At 38.2% G+C, this 21175-nt stretch overlaps 1 protein-coding gene across 1 annotated transcript in view; it reads left to right on the top strand.

Moving 5' to 3' along the window:
• LOC137498543 (repetitive organellar protein-like) overlaps positions 1-21175 on the top strand; it is a 278597-nt gene that overhangs the window by 91672 nt on the left and 165750 nt on the right. The window contains exon 4 of the mRNA XM_068226217.1: positions 9874-9951. Coding sequence (XP_068082318.1) covers positions 9874-9951 — 78 coding nt within the window. The remainder of the gene's footprint in view (positions 1-9873; positions 9952-21175) is intronic.

Below are 21175 nucleotides of genomic sequence, written 5' to 3'. Positions count from 1 at the left end.
AATCATATGCAACATTCATCGGTAAACAGCATGCTGTGCCAAATCTGGAAGTCAGTTCACGAGATTTCTTATCCATTTGTAACAGGCTGCATGATGTCGAGCTGTAAGAGCTGGACCTCGCCATGGCCAATGGGAATGCAGGTTAACATCATATATTTTGTTCTAAACTTATTCCATAACTGAACCAGATCATTTTTACTCACATGTTTCAAGCTATTCCCCCCTCCCCCCGATGATGATTGTTCTCAACAGAAAGCAATTATGCGGACATGATTAAATGTCAAAATTGTCCTTCTTGCTATCATGGATTTCCACTGCACTGTTCAGACCACCACTCAGATACTTCCTGAATAGTGGTACAATTTCAACTGAAATGCTACCTTCACTTAGTTTGACATTCTGTCTGTATGTAGGGCTAAAAACAGACGTGGTTATGTTTATGAACAGCTTAAGGGTCAGTTATCTGGTGTGCATACGAGCATTCAAGATTGCCAACACACTGATACTGCTAACAGAAAACTTTCTTAATGAGTGTATAATTAAAAAATAAAATATCCATGCATAATGAAATAAATTGGTTCTTTCCAAATATCAGTATTGTGTTTGAGGAGATGACATTACTTCTGGGTATGTAATAATGGATAATTATTTGAGAGAAATGAAAATATCGAAGTCTCTCTCTGATGACCTTAACCCTCTTGGAGCCAGGAGCCGATCTGATCGGCCGCTCACTAGCAGCTGGAAGAGGCCAGAGCTCCGCCTGCACTCTACTACTGTAAAGTGCCAGGCCGTTTTTAGTAGAATTACGTGCATTTTAACATTCGCGTATATCTACCGGTGTATGTCAAATACCGGCAAGAAATTTTCTACACGTCGACTACATAAAATAAACAACTGATTTAGAGTGAGATAAATAATTAAAAAGTATTATTGTTGATATTATGGTTGTCGATAACGTTTACTTTTAGGAAGAGAAAAACATTTTTGCACTTTCTCCCTCAATATCTACTTTGAAAATATCATCTACGATACAAAAGAATATACGACTAAATGCAGAATTTATTTCCAAATATAATTCTATAAAATAATTATTTTGAACGCGAAAAATAAAAATATAAAAAATTAAAATTCAAACGTATGTCCCTAATGAAAATAAGACAATTTTACTCACCGATAACATTCATGTATATATCGATGTATGGCAAACACTTAAGATAAATTTTATATATGTGGTGTAGATTGTATAAAAATAGTTCTGAGTTATTAAAAAGTAAAAAATAATAGTTGAGATTATAGTTTTTATTTTATCGGAAATCCCCTTTTCTAGTTTTCTGTTTCAGTATCTATTTTTAAAAACATCTTACAATACAGTACAATACAATATGCGTAATTAAAACATCTATGGCACTAAAGCCCTGATGGGCCTTGGTCTACTAAGCGACCGCTGCTCAGTCCGAAGACCTGCAGTTTACGAGGTGACGCATGGTCAGTGAGACGTATTCTCTCGTTCATTATTCATGGTTTTCTAGACCAAGGTAGCTCTCTTAGCCTAAGATCTCTCCTCGATTGTCATCACTTAGTTTGAGTGGACCTCGAACCAACACTCAGACCCAGGTAAAAACCGTTCACCTGTCCGGGAATCGAACCCATGACCTCCGAGTGAGAGGCAGGCACACTACACTTGACCCGTGGGGACCGGCATTTACGTAATGATAGAAAATTCATTTATGAACAGAATAATTGCTCTGAACGAGAAAAAGAAAAACAAAAAATGCAAACACAAATTTACTATGTCACTAGTAAAAAAGAAGGAAAATGACAAAATAAATTTACTCACCGAAAATTTTTGATAAGAAGACTCGTCACCGCTATATAATGTTGTTCAAAGTTTGAGACCACTGTTGAAGCACTTAAGGTTATTTACACTAACACTAATCACTTATCACTAACACTAATCACTTATCACTAACACTAATAGGAACAATAGAAAGCGTAACGCAACGTCATATAAAATCTCTGTTTTTTGTTCAAGTAGAAGTTTAAATATATTTTGTTTATTTAGGGCATTTATGAAGAGCTGCACATTTAGTATGCAGGCCTTTATCGCACTTGATGCACACAGTTCGCGACCTCTTTCTCTGTTGCGGAGAGCTACATACAACGCACCGTCTTTCTAATGTACCTGACAAAAGTTTTACGCCACACACGGGAATATTCGTGATAATCTTTTGTCTATTCTCAAACCATTCAGTACTCAGAGATTCAATTATACTGGAGTAGAACTGGAGCCTAGTCATTTTCTTTCCGTTACAGTTTTCTAAATACATCAAATAAGCATTTAAGACCATTCTCGAAATTATATTGAATGCAACTTTTTTCCAGAATTTCAAAGTTCTGCGTTCATCTAAATAAAAATACACCATCATGTCATTTGTATCAATGCCACCCATATAACGATTATAGTCTAAGATCACATTAGGTTTCTTCTTGGGTTGATTAATGTTTCTAGCAGTTGCAGGCACTTCTGTTTCTATTGCAGCTCCGCGTGTACTTATAAGCACCACCTGATTTTTCTGAGATTTTTTCTGTTTGGATCCCACTAGTAAAATTGGCCCCTGTCTGAAATATTTATTACAAACTAATTTAAATGGCTTTTTCACAGCATCGGGTAGTCCCTTCCTGTTTCTTCGTATAGTGCCGGTAATAAATGTTCCAAGTGTGTATAAATGTTTTGCAAGGGGGATTGACGTAAAATAATTATCTGCGTAAACGTGAAAACCTTTCATAAAATAATTCCCTAGGGACATGAGTTTGGTCACTACAGTGTAGGCCAGTCCATTAATTCTGATTTCGTTTCTGTCTTCAGTGGATCTTGCTCCTCGGTAGGTATAAAAACCAACACAATACTTACTAACTGCATCACACAACATCCAAAATTTTATCCCCCACTTGTGATGGTGCTTATTCGGCATGTATTGGAGTAGTTGTGTATGGCATTTAGTTCCAACTAAACTTTCGTCTATGGAAAGTTGCTGATGAGGAGTATAATGATGTCTAAATAGCCTATTAGCATGATCTACAAGAGGCTGGAATCGAGCACAGGGATCGTAGTTTGGAGAGCCAGGAGGAGAAAGCTTACTGTTGTCAACTAAATGAAAAAATTTCAAAATAAGCTGAAACCTATTCCTTGAGAACATTTCACCAAACCAAGGGGTAATGAAATGGTCTACAGTACTCCAGTACGAAACAATGGTAGGTTTTCTTATTAGTCCCATATTCATGATGACAGCTATGAACGCCCTTATTTCGTCAATTGTAGTGCGTCTCCAACATCGAGAGCGGGAATTAGGTGACAGTTCATTACAAGTAAGGAGTTGGTCAGCATAGCGATTGGTCTCGGTGACTATAAGGTTTAGCAGAGAAAAAGTGAAAAATAAATTGAAGTATGATATGGGCGGAGAATCAGGCGCAGGGGCATGTTTAGGTCCAGGAAGTTCCATGAACGAAACAGGAGACTGAGGGACGTTGTCAGGTTCATTGGGAGAAATTTCCACAAAATGTTCTCCAGAGACATCATCATCATCATCATCTTCGTCATCACTAGTTTCATCAACAACAGTATTCACAGTAGCCTTACTGCCATTAGAAACAAATAAACGCCTCTTCTTTAGCTGTGGTGATCCCGGGGGCGTGTCTGGTATAATTTCATCACTACTCTCTGAACTAAATTCACTATCGCTATCCGATATATCATCCGCGTTCACTTCGCATTGTTCCAAATATTCCATTAATTTATCGTCATCAATACCTGCTGAAAATATATCACGTGAACTACTTGCCATTCTGCTGTCAAGAATCCACTCACTGCAAGGAGCAATCTTGTACTGACCGGTTAGTGGTATTTCTAAACACAGGAAACAACTCTTGTGAAAGCTAGAACACCCTCTTAGAAATTCCAAAGCAAGGTCAGGCACACAATATCTTGTAGCCCATTTACTACAGGTTGTCACAAAAGTATGCACGTCACTATAGACTGCCAAAAAAGTATGTATATCACAGAATTTTCAGCCGGCCGATGTAATCGGCTCTGGCAACTTCCGCACGGATATTTAAAGGCCGATCTCATCGGCTCTGGCAATTTAAAGGGCGGGCGCTCGCAGTACCGCCTGGCTCCAAGAGAGTTAAGGTATGTATCCATATCATACATATTTTCCCTACAGTAGGTTCAAACAAAGATATAATATTTCAGACACAGTTATAGCGTGTGATTCAGCCGCCCCTTCCAACGTAGTTTTATGCAACCCGAAATATTAATTCCGTCCTGAATACCTCTGCCCTGCCGGTATGCTCAGACAACACAACCGGATATCTTGGTATTTACCACCTCATCATGATAGGACGCCGTAACATTATACTCGTATTAATCACTGGAAGGCATGAGTGTGCCTTCTAGATCATACGAACCTGACACGCTGGCGAAACACTAAATTGTTACTGTGACCACAGTAAATGTAGTAAATGCTATAAGCTGCACATTGTGCTGTACAGAACCGTAACATAATTGGTAAAGGCATGGCAGAGAGAGCTTATGTGTGAGGTGGGAGGTTCAAGTCCAGGGCAAAGATTCCATATTTTTGAAACATTTGTTTAATATGTTTTGCACGTAATATACCGGTAAGTTCAATACCCGCTTTCATGCAAATTGTGTGTGAATGAATGTGTTTGTGGCCCTAAGAAGGGTCAATTAGTTAGCAGGCCAGACACATACAGACTGGAAATAATAGGAACACAACTGCCCTGACAATGTTTTATTGCAGCAAATGCTTGATGTGATAGTTTTGGTTTATGCACATTCGAGCTCGGTGTCCAATAGATCATCTTACGTGCTGAAGCATTCCAGATGTAATTGCTCAGTAGGCATCCATGATGAGTTGCCAGAGCTGGTCGGAGTTTTCCAGTGCTTGGGAGTAAACGACTTTCTTCAAATATCGCCATAAGAAGAAGTCTAACAGCGTTAAATCCAGTGATCTGGAAGGCCAAGGAAAAGATATTAGGTCCAATCAGGCGATATCCCAAGATTCCACACCACACATTCACTCCCCATCGTACTTAATGAGCCACCTTTCATACCCAGTGCGGATTGTCCGCACTCCAATAGTGCATGTTGTGGCAACTGGTGTTCCTGTTATTATGAAAGCGTGAATTGTCCGAGGACAAGACATGCAATACGAATGCTGCATCATTGTCCAGCCTGCCTATTAACCATGGACAGAACTCCATTCGAGGTTCAAGATCCTGCCCATGGAGCTCTTGGTGTAGTTCAAGATGATATGGGTGAAATTTATGTTCATGTAGTATTCGCCAGATGGATGGCTGGCTGGTGTACACCTGTTGTGCAATCGCCCGTGTACACTGATGTGTGGATTATTACGAGCTTCCTCCAGAACAGCCTCTTACGTTTCACGCAATGTAACGGGCCTATCGCGGACTGGTGGCTGCTTGGAAATCAAACCTGCTGTCCTTAGGCGTCTTTCAACACTGCGGAATGTCGTAGCGGTCGGGTGTCGCCTGTCGGGATACCGTTCCTGGTACAGATATAGTGCCTCACACGCATTTTGTCATGTTTCCCCATAAATGAGGAGCATGTCAAGATATTCCTCTGTGGAATACAATGTGAATGATAGCAGAGATTACATTCAGTCCCTAACCAACAGAGTGTGCGCAGGGCACAAGATGAATAACAGCATTGTTCTACTGTTTGAATGTGGCAATCATGGGCCTGTGTTTATGTATTCAAACATCATACCGATGCAAAAGTATTTGAATAATGCAGGATTCGAACCGCTGATGTCGCATTCTGTCGATTGCTAGGCTAACGCGTAACTACTGTACATCCACTATGATGCACTTCTGGGAACATGCTGGTAGTATGATGAGAGTAGAGTACATATGCCATCCGGTTCAGTGTTTAAGATATTAATTACTGCACTATTACCTAATTTTATGCATTGATTCCCCCCTTCGTTACACCCAGTCACGAGGCACGACACATTAACATACTGTAGTTACATGGTCAAAGGATGTCTACATGATTTCAAGGCATCATGTTTTGCAAGCAGACGATATAACCTGTTGGTAAGGTTCAGAATACCGGACGAGTTGGCCGTGCAGTTAGAGGCTTGCGGCTGTGAGCTTGCATCCGGGAGATAGTGGGTTCGAATCTCACTGTCGGCAGCCCTGAAGATGGTTTTCCATAGTTTCCCATTTTCACACCAGGCAAATGCTGGGGCTGTACCTTAAGGCCATGGCCATTTCCTTCCAACTCCTAGGCCTTTCCTATCCCATCATCGCCATAAGACCTATCTGTGTCGGTGTGACGTAAAGCCACTAGCAAAGGTTCAGAATAGAGTGCAAAATGTGCTCACTGGATATTAGTACCATACTGACAGTATGCCTGCACCTTATAACCATGTCGCACATAAGTTGGGTTGCATAAAACTACATTGGGAGGGGCAGCTGAATCAATCGATGATATACAGTATATGGCAAAACAGACAGTACTAAAAATTACAGAGATGCTCTGAACTTCAAGATATGTCATTATAAAATGCAAGATGATGACAGCAACACATATGTAAGTGTGTTGGTACAGCATGTATTCAGAATGTACACACTCATGTCATGCATATTGTTTATAACAGTCCTGTAGATTGTCAAACATGCTGATGAACATGTTGCTTCAAGGACACAAAAAATAACTTTATCTTCTCTCATAATTCAGGAACATTCCTAGACAAGTTATCCGACGGGAAAACAGATTCTTTCAGCATGCCCCGAAGCATGAGAGAAGATATAGTTATTTTTTGTGTCCTTGAGACAATCTATGTTTGTCAATGTGTACGACAATCTACAGGACCATTATGAAAAATTCGCGAGATGTAAGGGTGCACATTTTGAATTCATGCTGTAGCAATGCAGTTAGATATAAGCTGTTGTCATCATCTCACATGTAATAATTTGTATCTTGATGTTCAAAACTGTTAGTAATTTCAGTATTGTTTTGCCACATACAGTAGTGTCTCTTTAGTCTGACACATACGGGACTGGGCCTTGTTGGTTTATAGAGATCTGTCAAATTACTGAATGTTCAAAGAAAAAACAGAGCTATTTAAATGAAAGCATGTAATTTATTAAAAATCTTAAACAATACTGTGTACTGCTAGGAGTACATCCTAAAAGAAAAACAACACTGTATTTATAAAGACATGTTAATCAATCAATCAATCAATCAATCAATCAATCAATCAATCAATCAATCAATCAATCAATTTGCATTTAAGGCTATCATCAAGGTGACAGATTCCCTGTTGTTGTTTACCTCCTATTTAAGTTTATTTATAATTGTTTACATAGCTTTCTCTTATATGTTTCCCACAAACTCGGAAATTTATTGAACTTTTCCTTTGATAATTTATTCCAATCCCTTACTCCTTGTCATATAATTATTTGACCCAATCTGTCCTCTTGAATAACAACTTTATCTTCATATTATGATCTTTCCTACTTTTAAAGGCCAGCCGGGCTGAGTGGTTCAGTCCGGTGGTATTTGAAGGTGCTCAAATACGTTAGCCTTGTGTCAGCAGCTTTACTGGCGCATAAAATAACTCCTGCTGGACAAAAAACCGGCACCTCAATGTCTCCGAAAGCCATAAAAAGTAGTTAATGCAATGTAAAGCAAATGCTATTATTATTATTATTATTATTATTATTATTATTATTATTATTATTATTATTATTATTATTATTATTATCCTACTTTCAAAAGCTTCATTCTGGCTCATTCTTCTACTTATGTCATTCCACGCTAACTCACCACTGACAGCTCGAAACATACTACATAGTAGGGCATCTCGTCTCCTTACTTCCAAGTCTTCCCAGCCCAAAGTTTGCAAAATTTTAGTACTCAGATAACACTTCTACTTCTGCTGTCTTGGCTTTCTCATGTGACCTTATGCACTGCTGACATCTCTGGTCATTGCACCATCTCCTGCAATTGCTCAACAGACCACTTTCTCGACCAAGAACCGCCTACCACCACAAGCCTGTTTCTGGTGATGAATGCTTTTAGTCCCGACTCCCTTGCTTATGACAAATGGAAGTGTAGTACTTTCATTATTTCATATCTTCCACATTAGGTTCTTTCTTAATCCAAATTTTCGATCCTTTCAGGTGTTTTGCGTTATACAAAATTGTTCATTCGGGTTTTAAGGCTTGACACCATACGTAATTTAATTAGCCTTATTCTTGTATTTTTTCCTATTCTAAAAGCATTGTCAGTGTTGCTTCCACTACACTCCACTTTGAATTTTTCGTGTATTAAGGCAGTTACTTTGTCCAAATTCTCATTTAAATTTTCCTTCTCTGAATCAGCCACTCCATATATAATTATAGTTCTCCTCCTGTCTCCCCTTTCTCACATCAATTCCTTCATCTCAAGCTTCCTTACCCTTAACTTTAAGTTCAGAACTTTATTTTTAATTTCCTCCAACTCAAAATTATTTTGCACCAAACACTCGTTGATATCACTTAGTTCTGTTTTTAAATCAGTCTTCATGTCTTGCCATTCCTTGTTCTGGTCCATCAATAGATCCTTTATAACTTCCTTCAGGTTCTCAGTATCCTCCCAAGACAACCCAGGCCCTTGTTTCAACTCCACACCACCACCAGTAGTACCATCACAACAAATGATATTAACACAAACTGTATGAAGTCACAGGGACTGTTGACATTGTGAATGGATATCACTTTCATCCTACAATGCCACCTTCTTATAGCACACCTGTATTGTTCGGATGACACTCCCATTCTTCCGGGTACACACTCTTGCCACACTCTCATCACTACACATCTGTTCACCTCGCTTGTTCAATTACAACTGCAACATGTTAGTAACACTACTCCTTTGTTGGAAATCGCCCAGAACAAATCGTACTGTTTTTGTTTTAATTCAAACTATGGTGAATTTCTGTGATGTCCGTATTCTACATCAATAGGCCAATCTTGGATAATAAAATAGTCATTTTTTATTTACTTTTGCTATTAAAAAGGTATTTAGAATTCTTTGTGACAATGAAAATGTCAAGTGACTGGGGCTCATTGTGTTGGACTCCTGCACATGTCAGACTGGCAAAGGGTCGTACTACAGACACACTACAGTAATGTACTTCTCAAAAATAGTCATCCAGTATTCTGAAATATATGAAGAAATGAAAGCCTTCAACCTGTTTTCCAGTCAATGACTGGGTCAGGGATGGGATGAATGGAGCCCCCAACTTGTGGCGAGGATATTAATTGTGCCGACTGCCGAGGCATGTTGCACTCCTCTGGGGCAATGGTTAATGACTGACAGATGAAATGAAATGATAGTGGAGTGTGTTGCTGGAATGAAAGATGACGGAAATCCGGACTACCCGGAGAAAAACCTGCCCCGCCTCTGCTTTGACCAGCACAAATCTCACATGGAGTGACCGGGATTTGAACCATGGTATCCAGTGATGAGAGACTGGTGTGCTGCCTCCTGAGCCATGGAGGCTCACTGAAATATACAAAGTGATGTCACTAATTCTTCTAACAATAGAATTTTTCTGCTTCCTTCTTACATTATGGACATCTTGAGAAAATCCCAGAGTTTATGACTTTAGTTATTACTTATGGTATTTTGGATTTGAGCTAATTTTATATTATGTGTTCAATTATGAGTTAAACATTTTGGACTATTTTATGTTTACATTTTTGTGCTGAAATCATAAAATTGCATTATTATTGTTAACAAAAAATATTCACAAAAAATGTCATTTGAATGTGCTATTTCAGGTTTATACAGGACGAGGAAAACATAACATGGCGAGATTTCGTGAGAAGTTCAAAACGAATATTTCTTAGAGATGCTGAGTAAGTATCTATGTTACATTTAATTGAAATGGGTCTGAACTAGGTAGCTTAGATCATATGATTATTCTTGTTGTTGTCATTGTTATTTTATTGAGATAGTGCTGTATGTGGCAAATCAAATTGTACTGAAATTACAGAAAGCTCAGAACATCAAGATATGTCATTATTACATGCAAGGTGATGTATCTAACTGCACTGGTACAGCATGTGTTCAAAGTATGCACCCTCACCTCTTGTGCATTAGGGGCCGATGACCTCAATGTTAGGCCCCTTTAAACAACAAACATCAATCAATCAATCAATCAATCAGTTCTCTCACTTGTTTGGAAATAAAAAGTTTGACGTTTATGGTCTTGTATTTGGAACAAGAGGAACGGTCTCAGATGCTGTTCTTAATTTCTTTAAAATGTTTGACTGGACGAGTTGGCCATGCTGTTAGGAGCGTGCAGCTGTGAGCTTGCATCCAGGAGATAGTGAGTTCGAATCCCACTGTCGGCAGCCCTGAAGATGGTTTTCCATGGTTTCCTATTTTCACACCAGGCACATGCTGGGGCTGTACCTTAATTAAGGCCACAGCCGCTTCCTTCCCATTCCTAGGCCTTCCCTATCCCTTTGTCGTCATAAGACCTATCTGTGTTGGTGCAACGTGAAGCAAATAGCAAATAAAATGTTTGAACTAGATAAACTGGAAATGATAAACATCTGGGAAACCATGTTAATAAATTATATCAAAATCATCAAGGGAACTGAGACCAAATATAAACCTATCTGTAGTTGCATACTATAGAAACGTAAATTTAATTTTGGTTTTTGCTTTGTTTTTAGATTTTTGCAGTTCCTCGATGGAACAGCCTCACTCTATTTCTGAATAAAGTTGTTTATCTCTGTTATTATTATTTATTGGTTTTATCCCCCATTAACTACTTTTATGGAGATGCCAAGTTGGCAGAATTTTGTGCCGCAGGTGTTCTTTAACGTGCCATTAAATCTACTGACATGAAGCTGATGTATTTGAGCACCTTCAAATAGCACAGGACTGAGCTGGGACCAAACCTGCCAACTTGAGCTCAGAAGACCATCAGAGCTACCAATCTGGAGGAATAAGCCCCACCCCCACTATCACTTATTATTATCCTTATTGTTATTGGCCTGCTTTGGACACGCTAAACAATTGACTTGCTGGTTAGTCCCAGAACTATTCCTCTTCCTCTCCTCTGACCATATGCTCTAGGAATATTTATTTTGCTTTTCCTGGAATCCTTTGGAATTTATCAGTTTTAGCTTCTCTATTAAATATTTATTTTGGATTGATGCCAACTTCCTTCATATCCTTTCCTGTTTCTTGTTTCTTCTACCCACTTAGTAGTTGCTTTTAATGTAGTGTTATAGTTAAAAATTTTCTGTGTTAGTCGAGTCTCATTCATTTTTGTAGGTGCCCATAAAACTTCAGTCTCCTCTTATGTAGAGTGTCCGTAATTTTCTCTGTCTGTATAGATCTTATTTCTCCTCTTCCTCCATGTACTATCCTTTCTTTTGTTTCTTTTTTTGTGGTCCTAAGATCTCTTTCAATATTTGTCATTCTTTCTTCTCTAGCTCATCCATTTCTCCCCTTTTTTTAGTCATCAGATATTCTGAACTGTGAAGTCCCTCTTGTTTGATAACCGTGCTATAGTGTCTGATCTTTGCCCTGCAAGATATTCTTTTGTTGTGTCTATTCTGTAATAATCTACAGGCTAACTCCATCTTTCTGATCCTTTCCTTATTTGCTTCTTTATCAAGCCAATTTGGCTGGATCCATTCACCAAGGTATTTAAATTTATCTGACCTCTTGACTTTCCTGCACTTTGTTCCCAGATGCTTTTCTTTTCTTTGTTGTTATTATAACATACATACATACATACATACATACATACATACATTCATTATCATTAAACACTGTTATGCCTTTCAGCATTCAATCTGCAAGCCTCTGTGAATTTATTAAATGTCGCCACAATTCTCTGTTTGTAACTTGTGCAATTGTTGTTGTTGTTGTTGTTGTTATTATTATTATTATTATTATTATTATTATTATTATTATTATTATTATTATTATTATTATTATTATTATTATTATTATTATTATTATTATTATTATTTTACTACTGGTTTAACACTCAAATATTAATTCTTAAAATAATTTGTGTTTACAGGTCCACCTTTTCAGAGTAATTCAGGATACATTTAACTAAGATCATTGAACTAGGATAATTGTAGTTATTTTATCTGTTGGTTTCCTGATTATACTGTTGTTGTGAAATCCTTCTCAAGCATTAGTATACATATTTCTTTCTTTTGCTGACATATATACAAACTTGTATTCATAGAATATGCTATTTATTTCTGTTAAGATTTCCAAATGATTTCATGTTTCTTTGAAGAGACAAAAGAATGGTTGAGAGAGGCAGGTGTAAGGACTGTGGGTGTGAGTGAGAACTGAGGAAGATGAGGGAAGAGATAGCGATTTTGAGGGAGATAATTAGATTTTTAATGTAGGACAGGATTGAAGATACAATAGTTTTCTCCCAATCAGTGTATACAATACAGTTTAAGGTCAAGGAAAATGAAGGCTAAGGGTTTTCCTCAGGCAGTGGGCCCAGTAGAGGTGTTGGTGAAGATTCTGTATGAGACACTGCAGGTAGTTCAGCAAAGGAGAGATGGAGATCAGGGAAGTGTTACAGAGGTTGGGTGGAGGTAGAGGAAAGGGACTGGTAGGAAAGGGAAACATAGAGTAGAGGATAGGAAGAGGGAGGTGGAACAGGCTATTGAGAGGGAGGAAAAGGAGGAGAAAGTGGGTTCTGCAGACATCACAGAAGTTAAGGGAGATCGGAAGAAGAAGGGAGCAAATGAGGAGAGTAGGGTTGAGGCTCTGGATGACTCAATTGTCAGGCATGTAGAGAAAGTGTGTGGAGGAAAGGGAACCAGAGTAGAGTGTTGTTCAGGAATCAGGTTAAGGCAGATGTTGAGGAAAATAGAAGGGAGGGACGAGGGTAAGAAGAAGGTGGTAATCTTCCACGTTGGTACCAATATTATAAGGCAAGCAGGAACATGTACTAACATAGTTAGGGATGTGTGAGATCTGGTTACAGCAGCATAGAGGAAGTTTATGGAAGCAGAGATTGTCATCAATGGGATAGTGTGTAGGAGGGATACTGACTGGAGGGTAATTGGTGATTTAAATGACTATGGAATTGGTATGTGTGAAGTATCCTAATGGATAGGTAGGAAATTGGGTTCTATGCTCAGAAGGCCTTCACTTGAACCACAGTGGTATGTATAAGTTAAGAAGATGGTTTAGAAGGTTTATAGGGAGTTACATTCAGGGAAATGGGGTGGACTAAAGAGCGTTGATACGGGCCGATGACCTTTGATGTTAGGCCCCTTAAAACAACAAGCAAATGGGTACATAGATATAGACATCAAGTAGGGATGATGTAAAAATGTTAGTGTTGAACTGTAGGAATATTGTTATAAAAAAAGGAATAGAATTAAGTAATTTTACATTTACCAGATATACATAGCAGATATTGTAATACAAGTTGAATCATGGCTGAGAAATGTTAAAATGGATGCAGACATGTTCTCATGGAACTGGAGTGTTTATCATAGAGATAGGATAGGAATGGTAGGAGATGGAGTATTCGTTCTGGTGAAATAAGAATTTGTAAGCTACAAAAAAGTTAGTTACAAACATGAAATGCTAGGCGTAAGGCTCATCTCTGTAGATAATAGGCAACTTGATATTTTTGGAGTGTATGGACCTAGAAAGAGTGATGCAGGTGCTGATTTGGAATTATTTGATAAGATAATCAGCTATCTGAGAAACAATACTGAAAGGAACATGATTGTAGTAGGTAATTTTAGACGACATGGCCAAGCATATGATCTCTACCTCAAATGTTTCAGTAGAAAAGCATCATAGAAGGCATTTAAGCACCTCTTGAAGGAAAAGAAATGTTCGGCTCAGTGATCCTCTGAATTCTCTGCCCCATTTCAACCACAAGAATCTAAGCAGGCTATAGATAGTCTAAAACCTGGGAAAGTGGCAGGTGCTGATGGTATATATCCAGAGTTCCTTCTTCATCTTGGACCAGCTCCTACTAAATGGCTCACTAACTTCTTCACAAACATACTAGAGACAGGTAACCTACCTTCACTCTTCAAGAAAACAAAAATAATAGCTGTACTGAAAACATCCAAGGACGAAACAAAAGTTGAGAGTTACCGGCCAATAGCACTCCTCAGTGTTACAATGAAACTTCTGGAAAGGTTGATACATAACAGATCTCTACAACAATAAATCAGCATATTCCAGTCGAGCAAGCTGGGTTTAGACCTGGATGAGGATGTGAAGAACAGGTTTTAGCGCTAGTTACCCATATTGAAAATGGATTTGAGAACAAAATGGTAAGCATGGGTGTCGTCTTAGATCTGACAGCTGCATATGACACCATGTTTCAAGATAAGCTCCTCAAATTTATTAGCATCATCCCTTGCCTGAAACTCTCCACATTACTCAGTAACATGCTGAGTAATAGGTACTTTCAGATTTTTTCAGAAGATTCCAGAGGTAAAGTACATAAGATATATGGTGGACTCCCTCAGGGCTCTGTATTGACCCCTCTACTATTCAACCTGTACACGTATAACCTCCCAGTAACCAAATCCAGAAAAATTTATCTTCGCAGATGACATTGCATTGGTCACCCAACATCAACACTTCGATGAGTCTAAGTCGATGCTTACATCAGACTTAAAGATTCTAGACAGTTACTTTCATCAGAACAACCTTAGACCAAACCCTCAGAAAACTGTTGTGTCTACCTTCCACTTGCGGAATAGAAGTGCTGGGTACAAACCAGCCATACCATTCCAAGGAGGGAATCTACAGTATTGCAGTAACCCAAAATACCTGGGAGTCACCCTGGACAGGTTCTTGACCTACAAGAATCACCTCTGTAATGTGTCAGCCTAGATCAAGACCAGGAATAACATCCTTCAAAAACTGGCGGGTACATCCTGGGGTGCTAATGCTTAAATCCTGAGGTCCCCTGCTCTTGCACTTTCTTATTCCATTGCTGAAAATTGCTGCTCAATCTGGCTTAACAGTGCTCATACTGGACTAGTAGACACCAAGCTGAACCAAGCAATGCGTATCATTACAGGATGCATCTGACCAACTAACACACACTGGCTTTCCACCCAAAGCCACATACCACCTCCATCCCTAAGAAGATCACAGTCACTGCTTAACTTATGGAAGAAAATAGAAAACAATCCTCACCTTCCTATTCATTCTGACATAGTAGCTTCTCCAGCTAAACGACTGAAATCCAGGCACCCTTCTTTGCGTACTGCAATGAATCTACAGGACACCTCGTTTAATATATCGGATGCCTGGAAAGAACAATGGCAACAGCAATCCTCGTTACCACATCATCATATCATTGAGAACCCTTGCAAGTGCCTAGATGGATTTTCCCTTCCCAGATGGTAGTGGAGGACAGTAAACCGAATTAGGACCGCCCAAGGTAGATGTGGAGCCACTCTTTTCAGATGGAGATGGAAAACATCACCGCAATGCAACTGCGGAGAAGAGGAACAGACAGTGGATCACATTGCATTTGTGTGTCCTTTGCATGCATATAGAGGATCTATAGAGGACTTACACTGTGCCTTAAGCAAAGCTCTTTTCTGACTCGCAACTTTTGACATGGAACTTTAGTTATGAACTTGAGATGGTAGTTGTACATATTGTATATAACATTGTATTCATCATATGCTAAATAAAATAAATAAATAAATAAATAAATAAATAAATAAATAAATAAATAAATAAATAAATAAATAAATCTTAATTTACCTTATAATTCAACTGGTGCTTCAGTTTCACATTATGCTTATGATTTCATCAGCGGCCTTGAAGATGATGTTTTTATGACATTCATTTTAGTGCTTGTTTTTCACGTCCTCATGTCGTTGATATTATATCATTCTCACACTGTTTTTCCACTAAAATTTTTTTAATGAACCGTTTTAATTAGAAATTTTGTAACAGAATTAGTTTTAGTCTCTGACAAAATATTTTTATGGTTTAATCATTGACAGTGTTTCCATCAACATGTTTGTATAATGTATCATTTCTCACATTTTTATATACTGAATTTTAATAACTGGCTAAATTTTTAGCTTTGATATTAATATAAGGTGTACTCTTGAAGATTTTTTTTAGGCTGAAGATGCCCTGAATTGAGGGTGAAACATGTCCCATTTAACTGATAGTATGTTTATGTAACCACTATAAGTGGAAATTAATGTACTGAATAGGTGGATTAAAGATCGCCTTTATTGTTTTTGAACTATAAATGTTCAATATGGACCAAAAATGAGATTTATATAACCCTTTCCTGCCCATATTAAAATGTATGTTTTCCCCCGAATTAAAGCAATTCTTTTCAGCCATCATTATAATAATGCAGAAATTTATAAAAATGTATATTGTACAAAAACTAATGAACATAGAAATATGATTCTTTCACCAAATAAGTCAACAGTACATACATATAGGAAATGGGTGCATTGTAGAGTTTAATTTATAACTTCAACTCCTTTTTGTTGGTGGAACAATAGAAAGCAATAGGATTTGCACAAACACAAGTTGCATTGTTTACACATAAAGGCTGACTGCACATTTCTTCCAGATAAAGTCCTCTTTTTGTCAGCAGCACATTTCACACATGATTTTACCCTACCAGGAATTTTTACTATGGAATGGAATTGTTTTGGAGATGTGGTTGCGTCAGGAAGACTTCTTTTTCTTCCTACTCGTTTGCAGCAAGTGAAATTCTCAATCAGCTGTTTGACAAGTTGCGTCCTGAATTCTAGCTGTGTTGTTGCATGTCTACTGTTGCAGGGTCTATTACTTTGGTCAAATACAATAAATGAATTCACTGTAGCAATGTTTATAATGAAATAGAAGATATACTTCCACCATTTCACGGATGGTCTGCTAACTTCGTAATATGAATGTGCTTGATCACTTCGGTCAACTCCACCCATATTTTTCATGTAGTTGTGTACAATTTCTGGTGCTTGCACATAAATTCTTTCATTGCCATGCCCCTTTTTTCCTTCAGGGTTAAAAAACTGCAGGGTTACTGTTGGTACTGAGGAAAGCAACGTCTCTTTTATCATGCCAGACTGTGGCAATGACATCTCCAGCTTGCATAAATTTAGAATCCCCTCTTTTCATCTTCAGGCTTCTGGTATTTCTGAGGGGTAAGGGCCAGTCTTTTCTGTTAGTTCTCACTGTTCCACAATCATAAGTCTTGTTGTCATTCAATATTGACAGGAGTCTTGGTGAAGTGAAAAGTTATCAAAATATAGGTGATGATACTTTACCCAGTATTTCCTACTCAATTCGAGAATAACTTATTCACCTAGCAGCAATTCTTTATTCCTCTTTTGTTTCTTCCCTAGGTAGAAATCAATGTCTATAGTATAACCTGATCGTGTTGCCAAAACACCAGCCTTCATCCCCCATTTGGTAGGTTTAGACTTCATATACTGTCTTATACCTAACCTACCCTTGAAAGCAATCATAGCCTCATCAACACAAAGTCCCTTTTCTGGTTTATAGATTTCTCTGAATACAGCCACAAGGTTGAGAATTGGTCTCACTTTGTACAAATAATCCGAATTGTCCTTATCTTGTTCCTCTTCTGACACCAAATGCAAATATTTTGTCAGGTCTTTGAAGCGATTTTGCGGCATTGCCTGAACTACTAAAGGGCAAGACACAAGGTCATCTGACCAATACATGTGTGTGTCACAAAGCTGAACAATTCCGATATAGATTAATATTCCAAAATATGCCCTTATTTCTTCAATAGAAGTATCCCTCCATTTCGTATCAACTATACCTTTCTTACGCTGTAAGTAAGCAGCATGCTAATTCGTTTTCTGGGCAATTAAATCGAAAATGTTTTCATCAAATATAAGGGAGAAATACTCTAATGCTGTACTACCCACAGGAAGAGAATGGCAAGGTCCTACCTCTTCAGTAAAGTCCGCCGGTTCGTCGTAAGACAATGTATTAGTCCACTGAAAGTTAGGCCTACAGTCTATGTCATCACGCATGTGTACGTAGTCATTTCCTGAAATATCGTCACTTTCCTTTTCACTTTCCACTTCACTGAGTTCACTTAAGCCACTACTAACAGTTTTACAGTCAGAATTATCGTTCACCAAACGTTCAATGTCATTATCGCATAAAATATTTTCATGCGAATTAAGCGTCGACATGTTTGTTTACAATATGTCGATGCCTTCCGTATTTTGTGTTCTAATACGCCTGCTAAGGTTTTAAAAGAAGAAAACTAATATCTTTGGTCTCTAGGAAGTGCACATGCTAGTAACAGTAAGTTATATTTGTCTATCGGCCGATAGATGGCTCATACATGCGACTAGAAGTACAAATACGCTTTACTACACTATGGGCCTAAGCTTTCGCGTTATGCATTACTACGCTATGGGCGAGAGAGGGATAACATGTAACATACCACTTAGTCGAGCAGCTCGTCTCCTTTCTCCCAAGTCTTCCCAGCTCAAACTTTGCAACATTTTTGTAACGCTACTCTTTTGTCAGAAATCACCCAGAACAAATCAAGCTGCTTTTCTTTGGATTTTTTCCAGTTCTTGAATCAAGTAATCCTGGTGAGGGTCCCATACACTGGAACCATACTCTAGTTGGGGTCTTACCAGAGACTTATATGCCCTCTCCTTTACATCCTTACTAAACCCCTAAATACCCTCATAACCATGTGCAGAGATCTGCACATGGTTAAGTGTTGGAAATAAACTGGACACTGATCATTGCAGACTGAACTGACCATCAAATTGAATTCATGAATATTGAAAATATACTAGACAATGATCATTGCAGACTGAACTATCTAGCCTAATTCATGGATGTTGAAAATAAATCAGTTCCAAAACTTGATATCATACGTGGTATTTACTAATGCTGATAATGGAAATTGACTTTCCTAATGTCTTTTTGCTATTTCGCTTTACGTCGCACCACACAGATAGGTCTTATGGTGATGATGGGGCAGGAAAGGCCTAGGAGTGGGAAGGAAGCAGCCATGGCCTTAATTAAGGTACAGCCCCAGCATTTGCCTGGTGTGAAAATGGGAAACCATGGAAAACCATCTTCAGGGCTGCTGACAGTGGGGTTCGAACCCACTATCTTCCGGATGCAAGCTCACAGCTGCGAGACACTAACCGCACGGCCAACTCACTCGTTTAATGCCATTTTATCAAAATTAGGATGCAAGAATATGTTCCACGTTAGTAGTGTTGTCTGTCTTATGCAATCTTCCTGTTAAGAGATTCTTCATTTAACTGTGAAGTTAAGTTAGTGCAAAAGTAAACAGCCATCTTTATTTTATTGCTTGGGATTGATTGCACACAGTTCTTCTCGAGGGAGACTAATTTAAACGTTACAAAATCTTGGAAGTAATGACGCACTACCATTTGGCGGAATTCACATTAGTTCCATCTGATATCATCATATGGAGTGGGTATATCTACCCGTATGTATACTCTACGTACCTCGTATAAATTAGATTACAATGATTGTTTTCTTTTCAATATTTACCACATCAATCTATCTTGTCATTACAAAATTATCATTGATCCAGCACTAAGAACACTTATAGCTCTGATAACTACTTCAGTAATTCTATGAAAAGAAATAACGTTCATCTCCTGCCACATTAAAATAAATATACTGAATTAAAATGCCTAACGTTGATTCACAGCCTGCTGACGAAATTCCATGCCCTAATCTGTAATAAATGTTGTAAATCGACGTTAGGAGTAAATATTCACATAGGAAAAGCTCACCCTGAGAAAAAGTAAAATAAAATCTTAACACAATATGCTAATAACTGTTGACAGAAGAAATCCCAATGGTCACTGAGCATGAAACTGAAAATATTAATCATATGAAGAGTTGGGAGGATAGAATTTCAAACATTATGCAAAGTGGTGGTACTGACCAGCTGGAATATTTTACTTCTGAGGTTATGCAGTTCTTTGCAGATCAAGTAAATCAATTACCTGGCCCTCAACATCCTGCTGTTAGATATTACAAAAGTAGAAATTTACAAAGTAATCGTAAATATAACCATAAAACCTCTAGTAACCCACAGCGGAGATCTAAAGGGCAACGAGAGAAAAATAGAGAGCGTTATGCCTATGAGGTAGCCCAGTATCATTTCTATACTCAGAGGCAGAAAATTGCTCGCAAAATTTTGAACAGAATTCTAAGGCCCATTCTTGTAAAATTCCTATAACTATGATTTCGGATCATTTTGAAAGTACTTTTGGTACTGAAAATAACAATTCTCCTCTTTCTCTTATGGAAAAAAGTACTGACTTACCTGCTGATATTAATATTTCAGTAGATGACTTCCATAAGGCATTATAAAACATGAAAGTTGGCACTTCACCAAGCCCAGATCATATTACAGTTCGTGTATTACAGCACCTCAAGGTTACTAAATTGCTGACGTTACTCATCAACACAATGCTTCATTTTTCTTACACACCTACAAAACTCAAAATGGCCAGAACATAAGGGTGGAGACATAAATGATAATAAAGAATGGAGACTTATAACCAAATGTTCGGTGATTAGGAGAATAACTGAACGAGTACTAGATATGAGACTGCGTTCATACGTCACACCAACTCCTCACCAGTGGGGCTTCGTGCCATTACGTGGAACTCGTGTCAATGCTTCCCTCGTGAATGATTGCCTCCAGGGTGCGAAACTTAACAAAAAGGATTGTTGCATCACTTTTTTGGATGTCAGAAAAGCATTTGACTCCATCGGACATGAACATATCAGACAATCTCTCCAACAATCTGAAATTCCTCCAAACTAGTGTAGAATAATTGAAGCATTTCTTACAAAGAACACTGGTCAAGTGGAAGCTGATCATAAGAAATCAAAATCCATCGAAATTAAGTGTGGTGTAGCTCAAGGGTCCCCTATCTCACCATTGTTGTTTAATTTAGCAATCAGTACTATAATACAAAATCTCACTGACCATGACATATGCCAACATTATGGCTATATTTTATCCGATGATCTACCGCCGTTATCCTCATTTGC

This window comes from Anabrus simplex, chromosome 1 (assembly GCF_040414725.1).
Source record: "Anabrus simplex isolate iqAnaSimp1 chromosome 1, ASM4041472v1, whole genome shotgun sequence".
NCBI classification, from domain to species: Eukaryota; Metazoa; Arthropoda; class Insecta; order Orthoptera; family Tettigoniidae; genus Anabrus; species Anabrus simplex.
The sequence above is the reverse complement of the archived record's forward strand: the minus strand, read 5'-3'. Positions and strand labels throughout refer to the sequence as shown.